This window comes from Antedon mediterranea, chromosome 3, assembly GCF_964355755.1.
Source record: "Antedon mediterranea chromosome 3, ecAntMedi1.1, whole genome shotgun sequence".
Classification (NCBI taxonomy): Eukaryota; Metazoa; Echinodermata; class Crinoidea; order Comatulida; family Antedonidae; genus Antedon; species Antedon mediterranea.
The window spans coordinates 19,603,031-19,630,387 of record NC_092672.1 but is presented as its reverse complement, the minus strand read 5'-3'; the positions used below and the strand labels follow the sequence as shown (position 1 = coordinate 19,630,387).

General features: G+C 32.0%; 1 protein-coding gene, 1 long non-coding RNA gene and 1 pseudogene across 3 annotated transcripts in view; 1 reads left to right on the top strand and 2 right to left on the bottom strand.

Annotated features, from left to right (window-relative positions):
- Nucleotides 1-523: 523 nt before the first annotated feature.
- Nucleotides 524-18,516, top strand: LOC140044120 (unconventional myosin-XIX-like; annotated as a pseudogene).
- LOC140043689 (uncharacterized) lies at nt 5,776-7,087 on the bottom strand. Of its 2 annotated transcripts, none has more exons than XR_011844352.1 (3): nt 6,726-7,087; nt 6,271-6,390; nt 5,776-6,112 (listed from the first exon to the last, which is right to left on the bottom strand). It is a non-coding gene; the product is annotated as an uncharacterized lncRNA (long non-coding RNA). The 2 variants fall into 2 exon arrangements; XR_011844351.1 differs by having other exon boundaries at nt 5,776-6,080; nt 6,726-7,082.
- Nucleotides 18,517-24,264: 5,748 nt separating the features above from the next.
- LOC140044118 (uncharacterized) overlaps nt 24,265-27,357 on the bottom strand; it is an 85,584-nt gene continuing 82,491 nt past the window's right edge. Inside the window, exons 21-22 of the mRNA XM_072088599.1 lie at nt 25,208-25,246; nt 24,265-24,764 (exon numbers count right to left, since the gene is read on the bottom strand). Of these exons, the coding sequence (XP_071944700.1) occupies nt 24,265-24,764; nt 25,208-25,246 (539 nt within the window). The remainder of the gene's footprint in view (nt 24,765-25,207; nt 25,247-27,357) is intronic.

The following is a 27,357-nucleotide window of genomic DNA, read 5'->3' as shown; positions in this document are numbered from 1 at the left end:
TGAGCGGTACTTAGCTGGTAGATACCACACTCAGACTGGCAACACACTTGTTACTTAACAAAATGTTTTCTGTTCATAGTGCTGAACTGTTTACATGAGCGGTACTTAGCTGGTAGATACCACACTCAGACTGGCAACACACTTGTTACTTAACAAAATGTTTTCTGTTCATAGTGCTGAACTGTTTACATGAGCGGTACTTAGCTGGTAGATACCACACTCAAACTGGCAACACACTTGTTACTTAACCTAAGTTTTTCTGTTCATAGTGCTGAACTGTTTACGTGAGCGCTACTTAGCTGGTAGATACCACACTCAGACTGGCAACACCCTTGTTACTTTAAATCCTTTCAAAGAAACTGGACATTTTGATGTTCATATGATTCATCGTTACCATAGTGATCAAAAGGTAAACAATGATTCGCTAGTATACTATTGATTTTTAGGAAAATTTATATGTTGGTGACATCACTATTAAAATCTTGACTTCACTTTATCTTCAATATTGGGCAAAAATATTAAAATGTCCTCAGTTGCACTTAGAAGTGAGAACTTAGAGATATATGCAGAGCTCCTCTGAAAAGATAATTGTTTTGCTGAATATGCTATTTTATGTCACATAATACTGTAGTTATTCACTTTGACCAAAAATTGGAAAAAAAACATTATTTACCTGAAAAACTGTAATTTTTTAACATTTGGTTAAGTTTAACCATTAATTTTGTCTTTTTTTAAAGTAAAAACACTATATTTGTTTGTTTTTATTTCTTTAAAATGAATAACTTTTTTAAAACAGCAAAATGTATTTGGAATTGCAGAAACAGCTTTGTGTAATCTTACTAGAAGACTAGACAAGATTAATCAGTCAATAATTGTCAGCGGTGAAAGTGGTTCTGGAAAGGTAATTCAACAATTTCAGTTTTACGTTTGTTTTCACCAATGTAATCAGAGTCAATTTTTTACCTTTAAAACCATTTCTTGTTTATTTTGAAATAATGGAGAGGCCCAAACTTAAATAAAAATAGAGAGGCTAAAAGCATGGACAAGTAATAGAGAGTGCTATAATTTGTTTTTACTGTTTCAAAGGACACTGTTACAAAATCAGCATTTATTGAATGTCACATAAATGCTTGCCAGACGTGCAAAGAGGGAATGTTGGCAACCCATTTTCACAAATGCAGTTTAGTCAATATTTTTTGTGAGCATACAAAAACGTTTGTTATTCTCTGTCATTTATTATTGTTTTATTACAGACATGGAATGCAAGATGTTTACTAAAATATCTGACAATGGTGGCAGTATGTAACCCTGGGTAATAAAAATAAACACATTAATATCATTAAACAATCTCATGTATGTAAAATTACAGTTTTTATTTCATCATAATTATAGATTTGTCTCTGTTTTGTTACTTATTTGTGATAACTTGTTGTCTTTTTTGTTCATAGTGGTTTTACACCATCACCAGCAGATTGCATTGAACGTAGAATATTAGACTCAAATCCTATTCTTGAAGCATTTGGTAATTATTATGTTTATCTTTAATAAAGTACAGTAAGATACACATGTCATTCTCAAATGTAAAAACATCTATGTACTGTTATGGTCCTAAGAAAGATCGCTAGAAGTTGGACCTTTATTTTTGTAAAATATACAAAATCAGAATTTTTAAATCATATCAATATATCAAATTTTCTATATTCATCATCATTATCATCAACAGATAAAGAAAAAATAGAATAAGAACAGTCGATAAAGAGATGAGAACCAAATAAAAATGAGCATAATGATAGTGTACCATTAAAATTACAAGAAAACCAGGGAAGAGTTAAATTAAATTGTAATTTAACTCTTCCCTGAGAAAACTGAAATATAAAAGTCAATAAATATCATACTGATTTAAAAATAAATAAATAAAGCTACACCTAACCTAAAATTGATTAACGCTTTATGTAAAATGAAATTTAAAATGATAATTTAAAGCAGTTTGTGTACTGATTTTACATTTTGTAATTCCTGCATAATCTTTAACCTTCAGTCATGGTGCCAAAATCCTTTAAACTCCTAATATAATATATAGGCTAAAACTGTTGATCAGCAGTGGCCAACTTACAGTATGTTCTAAATATGAATTTGGTGAGATTTTATGCTCAAATTAAATTTTTGGCAGATTTGGTATCATTAAGACTAGTAGAATTAATTGCAATTGATGGCAATATTTGATGGCCTGCACCAGTATATATATATACAGTAATATTAATCTTTTTCCACCCAGTACCCTACACCTCCCTACAACTCCATCTCTGTTAGACAACTATTATTTCATTTTCGTAGGCAATGCTAGCACAACCAGGAATCACAATAGTAGCCGCTTTGGAAAGTACATTCAGCTACAATTCAGTCGGTAAGTTTCATACATTATTTTTATTTGTCAATGTTCAACCAACATACTGTATACAGGCCATGCATTTTGAGTTTCTACATATGCCATTTTGTGTGTCATAGCAGGCAAGAATGAAATTACACACAAGAGCAATTCTTATTTTAACTTTACAATTTTGTTTTCAGTGGAAATCATGTTGTTGGTGCTTCTATTCAGACATATCTTCTTGAGAAAACTAGAGTTGTTTATCAATGTGATGGTGCCAGGAATTTTCACATCTTTTACCAAGTTAGTATTAGTTATGTTTCGTTTTTGTGTACCTTTAAACCGGATAACCAACTGTTTAACTTAACTGCTGGAAACTGTGATACATTTGCATATTTCTGTTGCCATGTTTCTAAAGTGAGTAGGCTAATAGCAAACATATACCCTTTGGTTTTAATCAGGTTGTTAAAATTCTACTGATATTCACAGGGGCCTGTTTTTTTGTTTGTTCTGCGCATTTGTGCTTTGTCCTGGTATTTAACTGACCGTACACCTGTTTGAAAGTATCGAAGCGTGACTTTTTTTTTCTCACAAACTTGAGATTGTACTAATGATAGCACCGTCAACTATACAATGACAATACTTTTCCCGTGATTTCACAAGGTTCGTGAGTAAATATGAAAACATGTAATAAGTCTGGAGATCAATGTAGGCAGATGTGAAAAGGATCTTTCTGGTACTGATATTAAACATCTTGAAACAAAATTGTCACTTTGTAATATTTTGTAATATAGCGCAAGAAAGCACTCACTCTACTAATGTTATCAAAGCATGAAATATATTATTAGTTTATATTATTCTCATTATTAGTCTTTTTAATAATATCATTAACATTTCTTCTTTCAAATTATCATAGATGCTGTTTGGCGCAAATGAAAGGGAAATGAGGAACTGGTTACTACCAAATGTATTGAGTTCAGACAACTTAAACTATGTGAAACTAAACCGTTCAGAAGATGCATGTAATCAAAAGGATAAACAAGATTTTATAGTTACAAAGCAAGCAATGTGTAATGTTGGACTTAGCAGGTCACAGCAACAAGAATTATTTAAAGTAAGAAACTTTTACTTAATTAGTTAGTAAGAAATTTCTAATGTTGGACTTAGCAGGTCACAGCAACAAGAATTATTTAAAGTAAGAAACTTTTACTTCATTAGTTAGTAAGCGATGTCTAATGTTGGACTTAGCAGGTCAAAGCAACAAGAATTATTTAAAGTAAGAAACTTTTACTTCATTAGTTAGTAAGCGATGTCTAATGTTGGACTTAGCAGGTCACAGCAACAAGAATTATTTAAAGTAAGAAACTTTTACTTAATTAGAACTGGTTACTTAACAAACATTGTTTTACCAGGGAAGAGTGAATTCACTGGTAAAACATGGTTAAACTTAGTGATATTATTAGTAACTGAACCAAAACAATGTGTTTAGATGCCTTGGTTGAACTAATCCAGCACATGTGGACAGTAAACATCAGTGAACTAACTGAACCAAAGCAATGTGTTTAGATGCCTTGGTTGAACTAATCCAGCACATGTGGACAGTAAACATCAGTGAACTAACTGAACCAAAGCAATGTGTTTAGATGCCTTGGTTGAACTAATCCAGCACATGTGGACAGTAAACATCAGTGAACTAACTGAACCAAAGCAATGTGTTTAGATGCCTTGGTTGAACTAATCTAGCACATGTGGACAGTAAACATCAGTGAACTAACTGAACCAAAGCAATGTGTTTAGATGCCTTGGTTGAACTAATCCAGCACATGTGGACAGTAAACATCAGTGAACTTTTACCTAGTTTTTACAATCATGATAGTATATTGATTCAAAACAACTTTTACAAATTTATGGTAATGAAAACCAAATGGTAGTATATAAATAAGTGATAATAGACTTTGATGTTTTTTATACATAAATCTAATAGTAATGTTATAATTCTATTTTTTGAATTATTGAATTGAATTTGAAAATGTGTTTATTTGTAGGTTCTAAGTGGTATACTTCATCTTGGAAATATAGAGTTTATTAGTGATGATGTCACTGGACCATGTAAAATTGATTCTGAAAAACAAGGTAAATGATATAAAGGTTATGCTGTTTAATTATTTTCTGTATTATACCAATAAAAAGATTGCATACAGTATTTATAGTTTAGCTTAAAGTAGTTGCAACCTTTAAGATTGCATACAGTATTTATAGTTTAGCTTAAAGATGTATTGTCCCCCTGAAAAAAAATTTTTTTTCGATATTTTTGTTGAATAGGCCATTTTAATTGCACATAAAAGTTATTCACTTTGACCTCAATTTGGATTGAAAAAAATATTTTTTTACACGGGAAAATCGCAATTTAATGCAAAAATTAACCAACCGGAAGCTATTTGTCTGGAAGACAAATGTGTTCCGGTTTAATTTAACCCTTGACCTGAGTTAGCTCATAAATATTCATATAGTATGGATACATCGTGTGGATGATGACGATTTCCAAATCAACAGCCAACAACGATAGCAATGCCATGCGTGCGATCGAGAGAGTCGAGTAGTGATGCGAGACGAATCTTGAAGAAAACACGAAAACTATAGCTAGCAGAATGCTAAGTTAGAATTACAGTTGGTAACTTTGATGTTGAATCTTATTCATTTAGGTGAGTTTTTGTTTCGCTAACAGGAGAGGCCTAGCTAGGCCTAGGCCCGAATTTGCTGCTACTGTACTACTAGTCTACTACTACTAGTACTAGCACTGACAGTCTCGAGTAGCCTAACTGCTGCCTACTTCTGTCTCTAGAAGTAGAGTGTAGTAGGCCTAGGCAGTACACTGCTAGCTAGGGCTACAGTAGACCACCACCAGAAGGGATGTATTTTTGTTTTAATCATGATGAATTGGTTTAATTTTTAAAGATTTCAACTATCTATTCGGCAGTGAAAATTAAAAAAAAAAGAAAATCTAAATATTGTTTTGGATGTTTTACTGATGCAATATTTTAAAAATATTTTCTGTATCAAATGCAATAGGTTCAAATTAACATTCCGCAAATAAACATTTTATGCAGATATTTTGACACAAATTTCTTTTTTTTTTTTAGGTTGATTGATTGAACAATAAGAGCAAGTAGTGAGAAACATAAAATGTATCGTACAGTGGCAACATTCACAATTTATTGAAACGTTTCTTACTATTAAAATGACACTTTGTAATGGATGTGATTGTGAGCGATCTTAGAAGACTAGGCCTATAGCTGTCGTAATTACTGCCACAATCAACACATTGATAATTAGTAGACAAATTGACACAAAAAACAATACAGGAATTCAATAAAGATATACTGTATATATATATATTTTATTAACTCCTTTTGCACTGTAATATTTACAGTAAAATTATGAAGTGTAAGTAAATTTGAAGAATTTATACTGTGCACTGTTGTACAGTAGTAGTTTTTTTTATTTATTGAATGTTATGTTTACAAAATAATATACTGTACATATAATACAAAAAAAATTATACAATATTTTACAAGCTGGACAAGAACATATTGGCCGAATGCAGCAGGAGAGTCAGAAATATTTTTCCTGCAATATCCAATCATATTCCAATACCGAGTCTATCATTGTTGTCTTTGGGTGACCTCTGTTCCAGTCTTCATCAGCTCAACGTCTTTAAAAAAAGTAAAAGCAAAGTATGAAAATCTGGAAAAAATAGATCATGCATATTTAGTGCAAAATTGGGCTAGTGAAATTGCTTACTTTGACATAGTCAAATAAGTATACTACTTTTCTATGGTAATTAAAACACATTACTTATAATGTTATAACTTATAAAAATAGAAAATAAATATTTGACTTACTACAGTACAGAGAACATTTGTTTGTGTTGTAAAATGGTTAAGCTGGCTTTTCCCCTCTGTCTACTTGTACAGTGCTGCTGGAAGGTTCTCAATTTCAGGCTTGTATTGCAACCATTTTCCCTGAAAAATGTTTGTTTTATTTTTATCATAAAAATTAGTTAAACAAGCTTCAACTGTAAATATATATGGTACAGCAAGCTGGCTGTATTTTCAGAATGATGGCATAATCCTAGGCCAGTCTATGAAGAGTACAATGTATAGGGCCTAGCTGGGCATCTTCTGCAGGGACCCGATTGTCACAGTCTGCTTGCTACTAGCCTAGTAATATGCAGCAGCATATACTAGGCCTAGCCCTGAACTGAAAAAATCCCAGGCTAAGTTAATTAATTTACCTTCCTGTTATTATTGCGTTATATATATTATTATATTTAAAATAACCGTCTAGGCCTACATACCGACAAATTAACAGCTCAGCTTTACATATTTATACGATCAGCCATCCCAGGGAAACCCACAGTCGCGTCGATCTCTGGTGGTGGTGTTGTACCATACAACGTGCATCGTCCATTGTTAGATCAGATCTCTGCTGTGTGGATGCTCATTAACATATCATGCATATGTATGAGTTAGCTCTACCGGCCGAATTTCTGAGCCGATGAGTTCGAAAAAATGGTAAATTTATTTTGATTTTTTTATAAGCGAAATCAATATTTTTTTCGGATTTTTTTTCGGTGGAAGTGAATAACTTTATGTTAACTACAAAACGGTCTATTCAAAATTTGATTTTTTTCATCTTTATTTTTCATTTTTTGGGGGACAATACATCTTTAAAGTAGTTGCGACCTTTAAAGGGGGATTCTGGGTTTAAAATTGCTTTTAAATATCGTTTATTTATTAAATAAAAAATATTATAACAATATAGACATGTCAGAATGAAGAAGTAATAACGAGAAATTAAAAAAATTAAATTTCATATACATTTTAGGGTAAATTCATGGAAAGTCTGTTTTTCAGCAGCTTAGGGAAGCTCATTAATATTCATGAGATATTCACAAAATCACGTATTCCAAACTCGCGACGTCATGTACGTTGTGTTTGTCAACTAATTTACATCTCTCTCCCCTGTCAAACGACGACCACCCGATCATTGTGAAATACATTTTTTGTAGATTTTCTAAGCTAGGCCTAAAGTGTAATAATAACAGTAGTAGCATATATTTATTTGACATTTAATGAAATACAAAATTTAGTACAGATTACGGAGTCATAAATTATACTATTTTTATACCTCTATAGTACAGATCGTATTATCGGCTTCACGTACAATACTACTCTAGGCCTAGGCCTAGCCTAATGGGCGAGAGCCATTCTGATTCCATGCCACGATGGCTACGTTAAAACAATGGGGCCCATGGGCCTAGAGCTAGCCTACTACTAGACGTTTGGCCCATAAATAACAAAACCCATCCTATCAACCAAACTCCTAAACAATCTAAACCTAAAACGTTCTACAAAATCGGCTGTAAATATTGAAGCAAAACAAGGTCCGATCGCCGTCCACACGACGTATGGTGTCCCGATCGTCTAAGTAGGCCTAAAATAAAATAGGCTTAGTTTACTCTCCAAAAAAGCGGATACTCATGCATCAAGCAAGTAGACCAGGTAGTAGGAAGGAGACCTAGCCGATCCGGCCCAGCTAAAAATTGAGCTAGCTAGTGTAGTAGACCCTATGCGAATTTATACTACCAGGCCTTTTACTATAGGCTGCACTACACAAATATTCCAACTCTCTCATTCGAGCTATATTATCTATACCATTCCGGTAGGTCGAGTCGACCTTCAATCAAATACTGTACATCGTTCATGTTGTGATTATAGACGGGGTATACTCGACCCGACCAGTTTGGTATTGTTGTATCTGCTTATCACGTGATGATGCCAGGCATGGGCAGCAGAGAGAGCACGTGTATCGTCGTCTCGCTCGATCCTCAGCAGGAATTTACAGTATGCGTTACGCTTCATTGATTTTGATTTTTCCCTAAGTCGGTGCGAAAATCGGCAAACGTAAAGTGCAAACATATCTAATTTTTCACTGTTTTGATGAATTTTCATAAAAAATTGACTTTATAAATGGGAAGACCGACTAAAATTACATCAGATAAGTATAATTTTACAAAAGTAATTGATATGGTTAATGATAACGAGTCGTCGGAAGATGAACCATTTCACGAATTTCCTATTTTGTAACCACAGTGTGATTTTGCCGTAGCTGCACTTGTAATCTGGCCTGATTTCACAGCCTTCGTTCTGCTTCACTGGGCGCTTATATAAATTGAAACTTTTACCGTTCAAGAGACAAACAAATATATTTTACATTTTTTACTATTCATTTTAAACCCGGAACCCCCCTTTAAGATTGCATACAGTATTTATAGTTTAGCTTAAAGTAGTTGCGACCTTTCATACAGTATTTATAGTTTAGCTTAAAGTAGTTGCGACCTTTAAGATTGCATACAGTATTTATAGTTTAGCTTAAAGTAGTTGGAACCTTTAAGATTGCATACAGTATTTATAGTTTAGCTTAAAGTAGTTGCAACCTTTAAGATTGCATACAGTATTTATAGTTTAGCTTAAAGTAGTTGCAACCTTTAAGATTGCATACAGTATTTATAGTTTAGCTTAAAGTAGTTGCGACCTTTAAGATTGCATACAGTATTTATAGTTTAGCTTAAAGTAGTTGCGACCTTTAAGATTGCATACAGTATTTATAGTTTAATTTAAAGTACTTGCGACCTTTAAGTTTTAATTGGTTGCTTTTTTTTATATTCTGGATCTTTTTTTTTTCTATGTAATTCTTCTTTACACAAATTTTGCTCGCAGCGTATCTCTAATTCTGGTCAACATAAGATTGTATAACTTTGTCATATGATTGACCTGTAGCTGTATATGTGCAAGAAAATTCGTTACATGACTTTACAGTCGCACAGCGTAAGTTACGCGCGATTTTATGAAATTGTATGGTTGATAATAAATTCTGAACAAAAATTTATTTTTCAATGAAACTTTACAAAAGTGTATTTAATAATATGGAACAATGTTTAACATGATAAAAATGGCAAGCTATGCAAAATATTAAGTGAGTACACATATTTGAAATTTTAAATTGCGCAATTTCTAATTAATTTTGCATACATTTCTGGCAATTTTAAGCATTTCAAAATTTTCAAATTTTTTTGCGTTTTGCGCACGCACTTGTGCGCACAGCTCGTACAAAGAGTAGGAAAATGGTTTTTGAAATTGATCTTCGCTTTTCATACTGTACCTTCTGTATCAGATTTCATTCATTTTGATGAACTTTAATTGCAAAATAACGACGCATGTGCACGTTAAACTTTAATAATCATATGCTGAAGAATAGGTAATTTAATGCAAATTTGTGCAAAAATATACCTATTTTGAATCGTTATAGCTCCTCAGAGTGGCTGGTTACCCCCGTTTTTTTAAATGTATTATGGAAGCTAATGAGTTGTACTGTAGATATCAATTCATGTACAATTTGTACCTACAGGATGTTCTGACGTCACCATATGGCCACTCAAATTTTTAAAATAGATTTTTTTTCTCTTTTGTTCTAGTTAATCCAATTTAGTAGAGCGCATCGCGCTAATGCGTACCCCATTTTCTCCTAGATTTTAATAAGTTCTTTCGCAATCAATTCTTTTTCACATGAGTTACAACAATTTTAATTTTTATTGCGTCATCATACAAAAATATAACATAAGTTACTTAATTGCATCTTTACCTAGTATATTTTAATCTGTTATAGCTCATCGTAATGAAAAGTGACCCATATGATTAAAACTTATTATGAAAGTTGTTTAATTGTAGATTTGAATTCATATACATATTGTGTCTATCTGATGTCATGACGTTATTATATGGCCAGTTGAATTCAAAAAGTCATATTTTCATCTCTTGCGTAAAAGTTCATCGCGTTTAAATGAGAGCGCATCTCACTTTTACGTGCCCAAAATTCTTCAAATTTGTCTTAAAGTAATTATTTAGGTAATTATCTTCTAAAATAGTTATCTTTATACTGTATGTCAATTTGATGACGTCATTGTGTTTATAATTGGATTTAAAAGATGGGTCTCGTAATTTTGTCTACAGTATGTTACACTGTATATAACATATACATTATTTTCTGTAAATACTGTAATATGCTGTATGACACAAAATAGGTACAATTCAGCACTGTAAACATATTTAATTCATGTCATAGGATGGCATAATAATTGTTGGCGTTCATATAGTTTAAACATAATATGTGCAAGTTGCGTTTGCGCGGATAACCCGAACTCGTCAAAGTGACGAGTCGAGTTCAAATCTAGTTTAGTTTTCATTCTTTTTTGGTTTTATTAGAATTTTTAATCTATATTAAATTGGCATTTATTTATTATTCAAAAAATTCTATCAACAGTTTATATATCTTTTTAGTATTTTTTAATTTGTTTTTATTTCTATCATAATATAATATATGAGAAATAACTAAAAACAGACATAAGGAATAGCTTAATATTATTGTAGGTTGGTAAAAAAATATCGTTATTAATTATGTCATTTTAAAATCTTTCTTTTGATAAAATATTTCAGCCAAACAGAGATTTTATAATTTACTAATTATTCAATATATCATATTTTTATTTATTAATTTTTTTCAATCTTTCTTTAATACATTGGAATACAAAAAAAAGCAGACATTACATCACACAGAGTAAAAATAGAAAAATTATACATAATCAATTCACCTATATAAACACCCTCTTATAAACTTATGGAAATACAGTTGTGCACGTCAAGGCACAATATAGAGTGATACAAATCTATGTTACAGAAGATTATCGCAGGCTCTCCACTCTTCCCATTCTTCGGCTCTATTATTAATCAAACATCTAAACTTTTTAATTGTAAAGTAATATTTTACAAAGCTTATGAGGCCGGTGGATGAGAGGAGGCCCAAAAACTTAGTTATATATATATAAAACTTTAGTATTGACAAAAGTAAATTAATCCTATTAGATGGTGTGTATATATATATTTTTTTATATCATATTGTTGTACTAATAGTACTAATACTATTGATGTTGCTTCATCAGGAGTTGACACATCTGTTAATGCTGCTGCACAGTTACTTGGTCTTGATGTTGATGCCTTAACTAGATGTCTTGCATTCCGACAAATCACTGCATCTCACAAGCGTAGAAAGAGTGTCTTTATGAAACCTTGCTTAAAAGATGAATGTCATACAAGGAGAGATTGTCTTGCAAAGTTACTCTATGCCAGGTATTTTACAAACATTAAAGCTATATTTGTTTGTAGTGAAAGAAACCTATTTACTCTTTTGAAAATGATCTTGTGCAGTATTTGCCTTTTTACTGACCTGTTATACATTCAAAACAAACCCACAGAAGATGTTGTACAAATCCAATAACTTGTATTTGCTTCCCCATATGCATGCTGGTCTGCACCGAGGCGGATTGTCCACAACAAATCGTACATACACCTTTAAACATTCACAAAAATTAAATAAACATACATTACATGCAAACTCTAATACATAGTCACTTTAATTTCATTTTTATTCTGCCTAATCTCTCTTGCTGTCATGGTCTGACTTTTTTCTTTCTGCCTAATTTCTTTCTTTGTCATGTAGTTAGTATGTAACAGGAGAAAATATTTTCATGCAAACGTTTTCAACCCTGCTTTGGTTTTACCAAAAAAAACTAGCTTTGAAGACTGACTAAATTATGTTTTAATGTTTCAGAGTTTTTGATTGGCTCGTTGGATTTATCAATGACAGTACCATGGCCAGGAGTTGGCAGTCTTACATTGGTCTACTGGATGTCTACGGATTTGAAAGTTTTTCATTTAACAGTTTGGAGCAATTATGCATAAATTATGCAAATGAGAAGCTTCAGCAACATTTTGTGCACAACTTCCTCAAAGCAGAACAGGTATTCCAACAAACTTATTTTCTATATATAGAGTATGCTAATATACAGTTGGTGCTACGGTGTTTTATTAGTGATAATAACAACAGTTCTTTTATTTAAAAAAAAATGAAGAAAAATAATATGGCACTTCATTTAGTTTATATCAAATGAATCTTGTAAAAAAAATATCAAAATACTAGTATAATTATAATATAATATAAAATAATTAAGATAACAATAATAATTAAAGTTTATGAGAATTATCATTCACTTTTTTTCTCTAACAGTGATAATGATGAACCTTTATAAACATAATTATACTGCTGATTAAACAGCCATGTTTGTATTATTTTAGGATGACTGTCAATCTGAGGGAATTCCAAGGAAATTTGAAGACTTTACTGACAATAAAACATGACTTGATGTTATTAAAGGCAACATCAGTATATTTGCACTTATGACTCAAGTAAGTGTTGCTATTCCACAGCAAAATACAAAAAAATAATTTGTCATAGTTTTTCGCCAATTATGGTTGGAAAAGACCTGTATTCTGTTGTTTGTCTTTTTATTGAAAGATAAACTGCTGTAAAAAGAAAGCTTAACCCCAATTTAAAAATATTCACCTACTGCACATCAGTGATGGTGAGTGACCTTTTGCCCAGTGAGTTAGGTGCAAAAGTACAGTAGCACCACAACCGGTTGCAATCTACAAGTTGGTGTGCTTAGTGGAGACTGTCCATCTAAGGATCACAATCATGTTATTATGTCATTTACTTTCTATGAACTAATTGCAAGTTTATCTTGTTTATAGCAATGCAAGTTAAACAGACATTCAGATCCAAGTTCATTTTGTGAGTTTCTTCATGACACCATCAGCAGTGCAAGCTTATCTCGTGCACACATATCAGTGACATCACCAGCTTTTGTTGTGCATCACTATGCAGAGAAAGTTACGTACCAAGTGGATGGTCTAATTGAAAAGAATAAGGTAATATACTTACAACTGAAAGCCAGTTTTACAGTATATTCACAAAAAAGGGGATAGAAGGTTATAAATAGTTTCTCAAAGCATTGCAATTATGGAATAGTGCATCTGCTTCGTTTAAACTCATTTCTCATAATCTTATAACTGAAAATAAATACCACAGGAAAATGTATCACTATCAATGGCTGTTTGTAGCTATAGGTAATGCTCTATCACCTGTGTAAGAAGAGAATACACCATTTAAGTTGGAAAATCTTTTGCTCTTGCTAAACTATCTTAGCTCATTTGTTCAAAACTTGTAGTGAGTACAAGGAGGAAGTACCAGACAATTTAACTATGAACTAGAATACAACATAGTGTATAGGAACAAATTAAAGGTTAGCCTGTCATTAATAAAAACAATGGTCAGCAGTCAAATAGTTTATATTTATTTTATACAATGATATTATATAGCCAAAGGCTAGATGTCAAACTACAATGTTATCACAGTTCAAAAGGTGACTCTCCATGGAGAGGGAACCAACAAAACAGCGGCTGCAATCGACCAATCAGATATGCCCTACGCAGTATGCACTGCTATATGCCTGTGTTGAGCCTATCTGCGTGAGAACGATACGAAACGCAGCGTGTTAAGCGTATAAACGGATTCTATATGACCCTCGTATACAAAAAATGCTAGATTACCAATAAATTATTCATTCCATTGCAATTAAAAATATATTTAATTTTATAAATCTTCACTGTGCTTTGATAAGAATATATGTTGTAATTTATGTGGTCTTAATGTATTATGTTAGATTATTATTTTTTATATTAAATAATGTTTTTGAACACATTTATGGCCGACATCTTTTAGTTCCCCCTCCTGTTGGAATCACTTTTCAGTCTGGAGTACGCGCTAAGCCTTCGGCTTATTACGTATCTCTGGTTTTATATCAAAATAAGAATTGGTTCACTAACACAATTCTATTTAGAAAACGACAAGAGTGTTTCGACCTATTTAACCACACATCCTCTCCATTATTACAATTGCATCAAGTTAAGAACAATCAATTTAACAACTTGCCCTCCTGCCCTATTATCAGGGCTTTTTTTTTTCGAGTATCCCTATAATATTTACTTCGAATGGAAACCTTTATTGCTATTACATTATATTTGCTCATTAGATTTGATGTGCAGTGTACACAGGTGAATGTTCATTTACTAATTAATCTATTGTGTATCATTTGATTTTTTTAGGATGGTATTCCAGCAGAACTTGTAGATTTGCTTAGAATTAGCAGCAAGAAGTTTGTGCAACAACTAGTTGATGCTGATGTTACCAGTTTACAGGTGATTGATCTTGTCATTTGTTTTATACACCGTAGTAATACCATACTAACATCATACTAACATCAAACTAACAATGTAGTAACACCATACTAACATCAAACTAACAATGTAGTAACACCATACTAACATCAAACTATTACATAAAACTAACAATGTAGTAACACCATACTAACATCAAACTAACACCATACTAAAACTATACTAACACCATTTTCTCTATTGTTCAAATCCATTGCTTTTTAAGTTCTGTCTTCATCAATGTTACATCATGAAACTTTTAAACAAAGAATAAATGTGTGATATTTATAATGCCTTTGCATCTTGTCAGTTATGTTAATAGTTCTATTTAACCTACAATAGGTTAATTTTATTATTTTTTTTTCAGAGTCCAAGTAAAACAAAAGGCAAAAAGACTACTTCTACAGTGGTATCAAAATTTAAGGTACAGAATCCTGAAAATTGAAACTCATACAAAACTTAATTTAGAATCTTGATGACTTTAGTATGGAACATCAATTACAAAAATACCTTCAAGACTGAGCTCTTGCTTTAGAATTTAGATAGGTTTTTTGCTTTGTTGTTGTTTTTGCTTTCTTAACCCTATATTTTCTTGAAAGGAGGAGAAACAGGGAAACAAGGCCTTTTATGGGTTTTCCTCAGCATCCCTGTTTTTGTATATTGTTGATGTTTCATATTTTGTTTCCTGTATATTATATTAATTATAATTTATCTGTAAATGGTTTTTTATGATAAAATAAATAAAATAAACATCTGCAAGATCACTCAAATTATTGCTTCCCAATTTTTTTTTACTTCTGTTGAAAATGTAACTTATAATATATGCAAGATATTTTATTTTTTGATTATCAGACATATTTCCTCAATCTGTTTTGTATTTACTTATACTTATTTTGGTTGATACCATTTAGTTTTTACATGTAATCTTCGGGGTAACAATCTAACAATTGCATCTTATATCTTAGAATTCATTGGACAGTCTTATGGCTACTTTACATGAAACAACACCTCACTACATCCGCTGTATCAAACCAAGTCTTGAGTGTCAACCAGACAGCTTTGATAACGTTCATGTTATAAATCAACTACGTGCTTGCGGTGTTCTTGAAACAATTCAGATCAGTGCAACAGGCTTCCCTACCAGGTCAGCTTACAGGGATTGTTTTGTGTTCTTTTTATACTAACAATGCACCCATCTATGACTGGTTTATACCCTGGTTAGTTAAGTTCACTTGAAACAATTCAGATCAGTACAACAGGCTTCCCTACCAGGTCAGCTTACAGATTTTTGTTTTTGTTTGATACGCTGGCTAAAAATTTTCGATATTGAATAATTAAGCAAAAACCAAAATCGTTGTGCGTCGTAATTTGTATTTTTATTGTATTTTTTACTATTACCAATCAAATAGCTTGCTCTAGGACTTTAATACTAAAAGATGAGGGCGTATCAATTTGATCTCTAGTGCACGTGCGTACAACTGAGGGACTAGTGCTGTTCCACCGTACCACACCGAGAGTGCTATTGCTATCCAATCTAGTTTGAACAATACCATGAAACCCCCAGTGGTCTAATGGTTAGGATATCTGCATATCAAGCAGAAGGTTCCGGGTTTGAATCTTGGTGGAGGCGACTTTTTCTCATTCTCACAGATTTCCTCATCTTCATCGTTTCAAATTAATTAATTAAATTTCAGTATATCACCGGGCGGTATAGAATTTATTCTGTGCCTGTGATGTTTATAATATATACTATATATATCCCTGTGCATACTGTACATGTTGAACACCTACTAACATACTTGCCAGTGTGTTGTTTATAATATATACTATATATATCCCTGTACATACTGTACATGTTGAACACCTACTAACATACTTGCCTGTGTGTTGTTTGTTATACTTGATTCTGAACGATAATGACAATTTTCTTATAGAATGTTGTACAGTGATTAGAAGAGGTATGAATTATTAATAAGGTCAAACTCAGAAGATATCAAAGATTTGGATACAAAAAGTAAATGTGCTGTTATTACGAATCTGGTTTTAGCTGAAGCAGACAAAGAAAATAAATTGAAAAGCTTTTTGTGTGGAAAAACAAAGATATTCCTAAGAGAGGGACAGGTACTTAATAGTAGTTTAATAATAATTTAATTATTTTATATTTGCAGTAGAATAAATTAAATTTTAATTAGTTTAAGTGAATATTTTATGGCAAAGGAATCATTAGCAATTATTTGACTTTATACGGTCATTTTTCGCCAAGGTAAGGTGAACTAGGCAGTCTTATTAATTAGGCTAGCCGACCCAGCCAAGTCTACTTACACTTTGCCACATATTTTAATATAACAGATGTAATATAGTTCCTCGAGAAAAATATCGTTCCCTCGGGGATGTCAATTTTTATATTTCACCTCTAAGCAGGCAATATCTGTATAATATAAACCTTTGCAGTAGAGCTGAATGAGTGTCGTAAAATAAACCTTTATTTTAAAAAGTAGTGCTACAGGAATATTTTGTAGTATAAGATAGGAAATTCACCAAAATTGACTAAATAATTATGTAAAATTGAGGCATTTTTCTTTTAAAAAAAAGTATATAAATATAAAAAGAAAAGAACAATTAATTTGACACAATTTAAAAAATACCATTTTATTAAAAATTATTACCCAGTTAAATGTGTGTAAGTCATTGAAAGTCAGTAAAATTCCTATCTTATAACATTATGAAAAAGTTGTAGCACCAAATTATAATACTTTTAGCTTTTAGTTTTTAGCTTGTCAGTGTAAAAAAGTAAGTAAGAATCTGCATCATTGTATATTTATTATATTCCGTTATTTTTCATTTAGTTGGATAAACTTGAAGTTGCAAGATTGAAGGAATTCAATTTAAGTGCTGGTGTAATACAGATATGGTGGAGGAAGATCCTGGCAACCAAAAGTAAACAAGAGGCAGCTGTTGTTATCATTCAAGCAGGTATTGATTGTAATAGTGTTTTGACAAATATCTTGCAGGCATCATGCTGTTACCAAACCAAGCCACTAATTGTCACTAATTAGAATTGATATGTTGTAGGTTTTAGAGGCTGGTGAGAGAAGATTTAAAGAGACGACATGAGGCAGCACGTGTCATACAGTATGCTATGATTGGATATTCAATTCGTTTACACCAACGCAAGTTAGATGAACAATTAAATGAATTGAATTCAGACGAGGTAGGCCTTTTACTTAAAACTAGCAATTTTCAATCTTCGTTGCACCAACAAACTTTACAATGTGAAGTATGTTCCTTCATCACTAACACATCCACCTCATTTACATGTACTTACTTTAATGTTAAATTAACACATCATCATATGTACTGTGCTATAAAACTAATAATGTTGAATAGAGTATATTTCATTTACTGAGAGATTGCCTGTGCTTGGTTCCGCCTCATTAAATGGTCAATCAGTTAATTTTCATGAAATATTCTCCGTATTCAAATCATAAACATTCAGTTTATGATTTTTAATCTAATATTTTTTTTTCTTGATACAATTTAATACAATTTAACATTTATTTTTACCAGTTTGCTGATTCTGATGTGCAAGAATGCAATGATGAACAATCGCAACAAAACAATAGCATATTAACAGAAGGTATACTGTCAGCAGTATCATTGGATATTGAACCTCATGACAGTAACCTGTCAGTGATAGTTCAAGCAATGGCACCAAAGAAGTTGAAGATCAAGACAAGAGAGATAAGTTTACCAGTAAAGAAGTTGAAGATCAAGACAAGAGAGATAAGTTTACCAGTAAAGAAGTTGAAGATCAAGACAAGAGAGATAAGTTTACCAGTAAAGAAGTTGAAGATCAAGACAAGAGAGATAAGTTTACCGATAAGAGCATCAATGAAATTAAAGAACCAGAAAATGTAAATAACAATTATAGAATACAATTTAATGAAAATGGTAACCTGACCTGTAATAGTGGTAGAAGTGAGGGAAATAGAATAGTAAACATTGAACAAAAGAAAGATGGGGATGAAATATCTCAGAAGAGCTCAAATGAACAAGTGGTACACATACACCAATGGCTAGTGAGCACCAGAATAGTATACTTGTTGAAGAGGAGCCTGTAAATCAAGGAACTACTACCATCATTAACAAGTTTGTGCAAGTTGCAACAACTCCTGCAGTTGATATAGCTTTTGGTATTGTGTTACTTGGTTTGTTGTATCATGGTCCAGTTAGGCTTTAACTTTTAGTCTCAAACGCTGCAAATGGTCTACTCTATGGGTCAAAGAAAAATGAAGATGGATGACACAGAAAGAAAGATGTTCTCAGTCACGTAGTTTTGCTGTTTCAGATTGCAGTATTAGAATTTTCAATTGTTTATATATTTGTACCATCGTATACAAACAACAAGAATTTAGAATCTTTGTGGAGCTCTGTCATCTTTGATTTTGCTTTCATGCATGAGTAAACTTTATGAATATGAAATTATCCTAATATTAAATTTTATTATAAACAAATCGTGTAAAACTAACAATATAATTATAGTAAATAAAACTAATTCTCAGGAATATGATTTGTGATTTTTATGTCTCATGCATTTAGGATCATTTACAGATTTCAATGTTGTGTTTTTCTCTTAAATTCTTTTTGACCCTATTGGTCACGTTGAGATTTAAAAGAAAATAGACAAACAAAAATACAATACAAAAAAGTTAACAATATTGTATATCATTTATTAAAATAGAATATGAAATATGTATTTATGTAATGCATACACCACAACATTGTACTTTATCTTGATAAGTTTACAATTTTAGTCAGATCATGGAGGTTTTTCCTCCATGGTCAGATCAATAAACAAAAATATTGAAAAAAAGGTATACCAATGAAATATATTAAAGATGTATTGTCCCCCAAAACCATGAAAAATAAAGATTTTTAAAATCGGACTTTGAATAGGCCATTTTGCAGTTTTAATGAAGTTGTTGATAGTCCGGTGGCAGGAGGGGGGACATCACCACCCGAAAGGGGACAAATTGCCATCCAACTTTTCTAGACTAGAATTTTCCGTAGATTACGAATATGGAAATCGATCAGGATAGGAAGCGTTTTCGAGATATAAGGGGTCAAAGTTCAAAATTGACCAATTACAACAATGTATTATTATTATAACAAATTTATTGAAGCACAATTTGGTCTTTTATTACATTTTTATGATTATAAGTGTCTATTCAATCACTTAATGAAAAAAAAATCCTTTGTGATTAAGGGTCAAATGTCAATATTGACCAATCATAGAACGTACCTATAAAACCAAATAAAAACAAATATTGAATAAAAATTGGATGTTTTCTCATCCTATTAATCAATCATACGCAATGTAAAAGAGCGAATACATCATTTCATCAGTTGACATAAGGTCAAAGGTCAACATTTTAATACGCGTATTAGTTAACAAATAAATGCAACGTTGTCCAAACTATGATATTGATGGTTTTACAAGTAATCAAATTATTTGATTAGTAAAGTTATGTTATTTCATTATAATACTGTATTTAATCAAATCAGACTTCGATCAGGATAGGAAGCGAATAGGAAGAGATAAGGGTCAAAGTTTAAAATTGACCAATTATAACAATGTATTATATACATATGTATTATAACCAATTTATTAAAGTTCAATTTGGTCTTTTAATACATTTGTATGGTTATAGGTATTGTATGGTGTTATTCAGTCGCCTTATAAAACAAATACTTTGCAATTAAAGGTCAAATGTCAATATTGACCAATCACACAATTTGCATTTAAAACCAAATAAAAACTAACATTTAAGACAAAATGTTATGTTTTATCATTCTATTAAGACATCTATCAATCATACACAATCAAAAGAGCACATTTATCATTACACAAGTTGACATTGGTCAAAGGTCAACATGTGAATAAATGATATAGGCCTACTAAATAATGCAAAGTTATTCAAACTATGAGATCGATGTTCATAAATGTAATCACGTTATTTGATCAGTGAAGTTATGGTATTTTTATATTTTTTCTAGTGCGCATTATTTTAAATATATTAATATAATACTGTAAAATAAATAATAAAATTAATATTATGACGATTAAAATGTTATGATGTTAAAATGTTGCGCTGACCTTCAATGATTTGCCACTATACAGTTGCATTTATTAGGGCTACAATATTCGTTTTTGGAAAATAAACTACTATTCATCAGAACCAGAGAATACCAATTCGTACAGGATAAGGCATAGGCAGATCCAGGTGGCCAAACTCAATCCACAACTCACTACACAGACAGACCACAATTTTTATATAGTTTGGCCCATACAGGAAAGAGTTTCCTGTATACAAAGGATTCTAAATAACCTATATGGATTTGCCCGAATGAACCCTCTAAGGACCCTTTTGGGATCTCTATGTGGTGTGCGACATAATCCCCTGTATTAGAAATTAGTATGGGGTAAATAGTTCATAGATAATAAAACTAAATGTGCACCCTCAATCTTTAAATAACATTTATGGATTTGCCCAAATGAACCCAAGGGCCGGTCGTTCTCCATGGATGGACATTAAGCCCCATAATGGAAATATAAGGGGTGACACTGTGAGTTCATATAGACAGGCGCGGCCCATGAATTAAGCTGCCTGCGCACTCTCGATCCTTAAGAAAAATTTATGGATTTGCCCAAATTAACCCAAAGGCCGGTCCTCCATGGACATTAAGCCCCATAATGGAAATATAATGGGTGACACTGTGGGTTTATATAGACAGGCAAAACCATGGAATAAAGCTGCCTGTGCACTCTCGATCCTTAAGGAACACTTATGGATTTGCCCAAATTAACCCAAGGGCCGGTCCTCCATGGACATTAAGCCCCATAATAGAAATATAATGGGTGACACTGTGGGTTTATATAGACAGGCACATGGAATAAAGCTGCCTGTGCACTGCCTGTGCACTGTGCACCGATTTGGATTTTGCCTAAAATGAAACAACAGCAGGTCATCTATTTAGACCCTTCTGTGGTTCTCTACTACTGTATGTTCAGTTCTACATTTGGCTCCTGTGTTGGATCAATGCATTTGGCTACATAAGTTACTGTGTTAGAAATATATCGGGTAACTAAAACTGTAGGTTCCAATATTAAGCCATGGGAAAAGCCTGTCTGTGCACCCTCAATCCTTTTAAAAGGAACCCATATGGATTTGCCAAAATGAACCAAGAGTAGTAACTTCTGAATTCTCTATGAGCCGTACATTCCGTTTATTGGAGATAGCCTACATGGATACCTGATTGAAATTGCTCAAAAGAAAGACATTGTACTGTATAGTAATAGTATTATTCCCCTTCCACACCTCTTTGAATTAAATCCGCCCTGATAGGCTCTTATGTACAGGATTTCAAGGCAATAATCACACTTGTATTTTTCAAACAGTATAATCTATTAGATTGAATAAAAATATCTATTATAAACAATTTGCCGTTAGAAATCTCTATGCCATGTCGTTATTTAGATGAGAAAAACAGGTCAAATGTTAAAATTACAGAAAAATAGGTGTTTCAGTCACTTTTTGAAAAAAATGTTGCATTATGGCAAGTATAAACATATATATTGTGAACAATTTGACACCAAAATTGGCTTCTTACGACAAATATTTATTAATTTATGTTTTTATAACCTTATTCAATTATGTCAAAGGTTAATAACCACACTTCCGGTCATTTTCAAGCAATATCATCTGTTATACTGAATATAAATGTATATCTTGGGAACAATTTGCTCCTATTTTTAATTCTCTCCGACCTGCCGTTATTTAGATATAGCAAAAAGAGGTCAAAGGTCAAAATTGCTAACAATGGGGTTTCCTGTCAATTTTTCAAAGAAAGTTCTGTTAGAGCTAATATAAACATATACATTGTGAACAATTTGACACCAAAATTATCTCACTACGTCCAGAATTTCCAGAGATATAGCATGTTTTTATTTTGGTCAATTTTGAACTTTGACCCCTTATATCTCGAAAACGCTTCCTATCCTGATCGATTACCTTCCATATTCGTAATCTACGGAAAATTCTGGTCTAGAAAAGTTGGATGGCAATTTGTCCCCTTTCGGGTGGTGATGTCCCCCTCTTGCCACCGGACTACGACTTCCATAAGAAAAAAACGGGGGTGGGGGGGGGGGAATTATTTTACCTATAAAGACAAAATAAACAGTTAAATTACCCAAAAACTTCCAGACAATTCGACAATTTTTTGCTTTAAATTACATTTTTCTCAGGTAAATACACTTTTTTTCAGATCCAATTTTTTGTGAGAGTGAATAACTATTATGTGACATTAAAATAACATATTCAACAAAAAAATTTAAAAAAATATTTTTTTAGGGGGACAATTATCTTTAAATTATGAATGTTAATGTTCAAGTATTGCTAATAAATATACAGTGGGTTTACACATATTTCTCATGTGAAATTGTGTGTAAGCCGCTAAAACTAGCCATAGCCACCAAAGCACAAAAGACTCATCCATTTAACAATATATAAAAAAAAACCAGTTACAGAAAGTCCAAGTCCAAGTCACACTGTGGATGTGATTGACTGATTGGAGGCATCGGTATGGCCAGTAAAAATATCTTTTATTTTGGTGATGAATGGGGAGAAAGGTCCATTCTATTTTAGGTTTTCAGAAGCCTATCACACACTAGACAGCAGCTGACCATGTTTTTGGTATACAGAGTAAACAACTTTAATCACACACACCATCTTTTTACAGTTAGAATTATCTTCTGATTAAAATTTATTTTAAAACATATGGTTTTATAATCCCAATTGTTTATATTATTGAAGCATTATGGTACCAATAATCTTTGTAATTGATCAATTATGAGGAAATATGCCTGTAAATTTGTAAAAAAAATTGACTTGATATCAATTTATATCATACATTTGTGAATTTAGAAATATAATTCATGTTATAGGTACTCTTGTTGTAATATTATCATGTTATAGGTACTCTTGTTGTAATATTATCTATCTAAATATTATCGGTAATAATTTTACGACATTTAATAATGCCATAGCACATTTGCAATCAGATTTGATATTTTTTAAAACTTTGACCCCTTTTATCTCAAAAACGCTTCCTATCCTGATCGATTACCTTCCAGATTCGTAATCTACGGAAAATTCTGGTCTAGAAAAGTTGGATGGCAATTTATCCCCGTTCGGGTGGTGATTTCCCCCTCCTGCCACTGGACTATTATCAATACTTTTAAGATTTAACCAGATACAAAAATAATACAAATATTTTTGTCATTCACTTACCTGACATCTCATATCAGGTACATGACCTATGTTCTATTACTTTGGTCTATTAAAACATAGTTTAAAGATCTTTCACTTTTAAAAACATTGTTTCAATAGGTCTTCTTCATTGTCTTTTATTAACTATGTATCTCCTATTGTTAATACAAATTGTTTATTTGTTGAACTGAGTTACCATACAACTACAGTTCATACTACTACTGTTCGCAATAGACTGTGTCTAGTAATTCTACAATATCCATTCTCTCAACACTGCTCTCAAGGCTTTTATTACTTCCTCTCGTTGAACTGGTGAAATTTAAATGTCACCTCCATTTCATCTTTTTAACACCTCTTTAACCTCTTCTATTTTGTCTTCATTCAGCAACCCACGGGTTTCAAAGTCCAAAAGCAGACTCCAGCTGTCTGTATACTCCTTAAGGACAGGGAAGTTGTATCGTCTATCAACAGCTTCTATATCTGAATCACTAAGACTTTTTCCAAGAATAAAAATCTTTTTTGCTCGTAGTGAAAATGATGCTACCTTACGCTTCTTGATATTTTTGAAAGCAGGAAGCTTTTCTTTAATGACCGACTGAAAGCCAAATTGTTTCGTTACTTTTATTGCATCATACAGGACAGAAAGATTTGTTTGACTCAATTGTCCATTTGCAGTTAAAAGAGCTAACAGGTTGATTGTACTGGTAACCCTTTTCAACTCTTCAATGTCATCTACTATTTCTATGCATAGAACTTGTAGTCTGTTAAGGAGACCACGATCATCAAACCATTTTGCAAAGTCTGCAATCAACTGTTTGAAATTATCTTCCGAGAAATCTACATGGTTGAAGAAAAGCAAGTTTCCAATATTGTGAAATAAATTTAGGATAATTAGCATAATTATCATAGTTGTTGAATCATTGATTGAATATGTCTGTATGCATGATGAATTCCAGAAATGAGATCAAAATTTATATTGATAATTAATATCCCCAAAACACAGACATGGTAGTTGAAAGTGAATCTCCTTAGTTTTTATCCCAGATACATTTAACTTCACATAATGTATCTATCCTTCTGGTTTCTTGACGTAGTTCCCAACAGTAGTTTCATCATAGTTGTGAAGCATGTTTTCACCTTAACTGGTACTAATTACATATGAGTAAGTTATTTCTACATTTAGCTATTGCCATTTCAACATTAGCTAATATTTTCTACATTAGTGGTTGTAACACTACCCTATCCAAGGATCTCTAATGATCTAATGATAACCAACTAACCTGTTTGTAATGAGCTTGTAGCCAGAGGAGTAGTAGTATCTATACAAAATAAAAGTCATAAAAACAGTATCACAATTTATTCAATACACATTGTTAGTTTCTATATATAAATTTACGTAAGGGCAAAATTCGGTAAATCGCGCCTTACTTCTAGAATGTTTACTCGATGGTATATAAAGTTGGTTCATACTTTCGATACTGATTTTAACCACCTGATGTAACCCTGTTTACTAATTAAATGGAGTTCGATAATTAGTTATTGACGTTTAAAACGAATTTAGGTTCAACGATTTGCCCCAAATAGGGGTGTTTTCCCGATCGTGGTATACACTGTCCAATGCATGTCTATCTTGAAAAATACCCGCATACAATAATACGAGGATGCTTCGCATTTTCCTATCTCCTCCTACGATAATTGTTTTTAATGGATGAAAACCGGTTGAACAGCTCGAGTACAGCATCATAATGTTGAAGACAGACCTATTTTCTTAAAAACATACTATTTTGATAGATTTAATATACATTTATACAAATGTATTGATTTCCGATGAATGGAACATTCCAATAATAACTCTTTGCTTTAACGCAAGTACCACCAGCTGTAGGTAAATTTATTGGCCCTTGGGGAATTAACCTAAAACCTATAGATAAGTATTGCAATACTTGGACATTACTGTAAATACGTATTAACATTTGTGGTCGCCATTGAATTTGAGTGTGGGTACAGTTAGATGTATAACACAATCATGTACAAATAAACGTATTACTGTGAGTGTAGGCCCTACTGTTATATAGAACGTACAATATACAAATAAACTGTAGTACTGACAGTTGCTTCTCAACGTTTGTATTAATTAATAATTACAAAGAATATAAACGTTGTAGTGGTACGTGTATCGTTACATGTACTATGCTATTTCAATCGACTATGACAGTGACAGTTTTAACAAAGTATTAAGTCGCAAATGTGTTACTGTATCAAGTGGTATATTATTTATAGGCCTGTGAGTAGGCCCTACTGTTATATAAAACGTACAATATACAAATAAACTGTACTACTGACAGTTGCTTCTCAACGTTTGTATTAATTAATAATTACAAAGAATATAAATGTTGTAGTGGTACGTGTATCATTACATGTACATGCTATTTCAATGGACTATAACAGTGACAGTTTTAACAAAGTATTAAATCGCAAATGTGTTACTGTATCAAGTGGTATATTATTTTATAGGCCTGTCAAAGTGAAAAACATATTTCGTTACTGTGTAGATAAATAATATATTAAAACATTGTTCTTCTTTGTACCCATATCCTCTTCCCCATCCCTCAAAACTAATGTTACACACAAAACACAAATTGGGTTTATTTAAATGAGTCCAAATAACAAATTTGGACTCATTTTGTGACAAGTTTCTCTTTCGGAAGTAATTCCCAGTGTGCTAATTTCAGTTTAATACATAAATCATCGTGTCTATTTATTCGTTTCTGTAAACAATAATAACTATTATCGTCCTGCAGTACGTACATTACAAAAAGCATTTTTTTACGCTGAAATTACTGTGTATTCGAGAACCATCTGTGGGCACGACCTAGATGGTACGCGAGCGAAGCGAGCGTACCATCTAGTTTATTAAATTAACTATTCACTAGGATACACTGTTTTATTATGCCATTCACATTGGACCTTATTCATGTATTTTGTGTCATGAGATTTGTCTCACTAAATAGAACATTTGCGATTTAATACTTTGTTAAAACTGTCCCTGTTATAGTCGATTGAAATAGTAAAGTTCATGTAACGATACACCTCTACGTCGTTTATATTTTTTGTAATTATAATAAATAATTAATTAATACAAACGTTTTGTATATATTGTGTTTATATATCCAACAGTACCCACACTCGCGGTAAGAAATTTGCGATTCAAATGGCACCCAAAAATGGTTAATACGTATAAATTTTGTATTGCAATACTATATCTAAAGGTTTCAAGTTTATTTTCGAAGGGCCCATAAATGTACCTACTTATGTTAAACCAAATACTTAAGTATCTGGGAGACTGAGAGATTGAATTCTTCCATTCATCGCAAATCAATACATTTGTATAAACGTATATTAAATCTATAAAATATTATTTTTTAAAGAA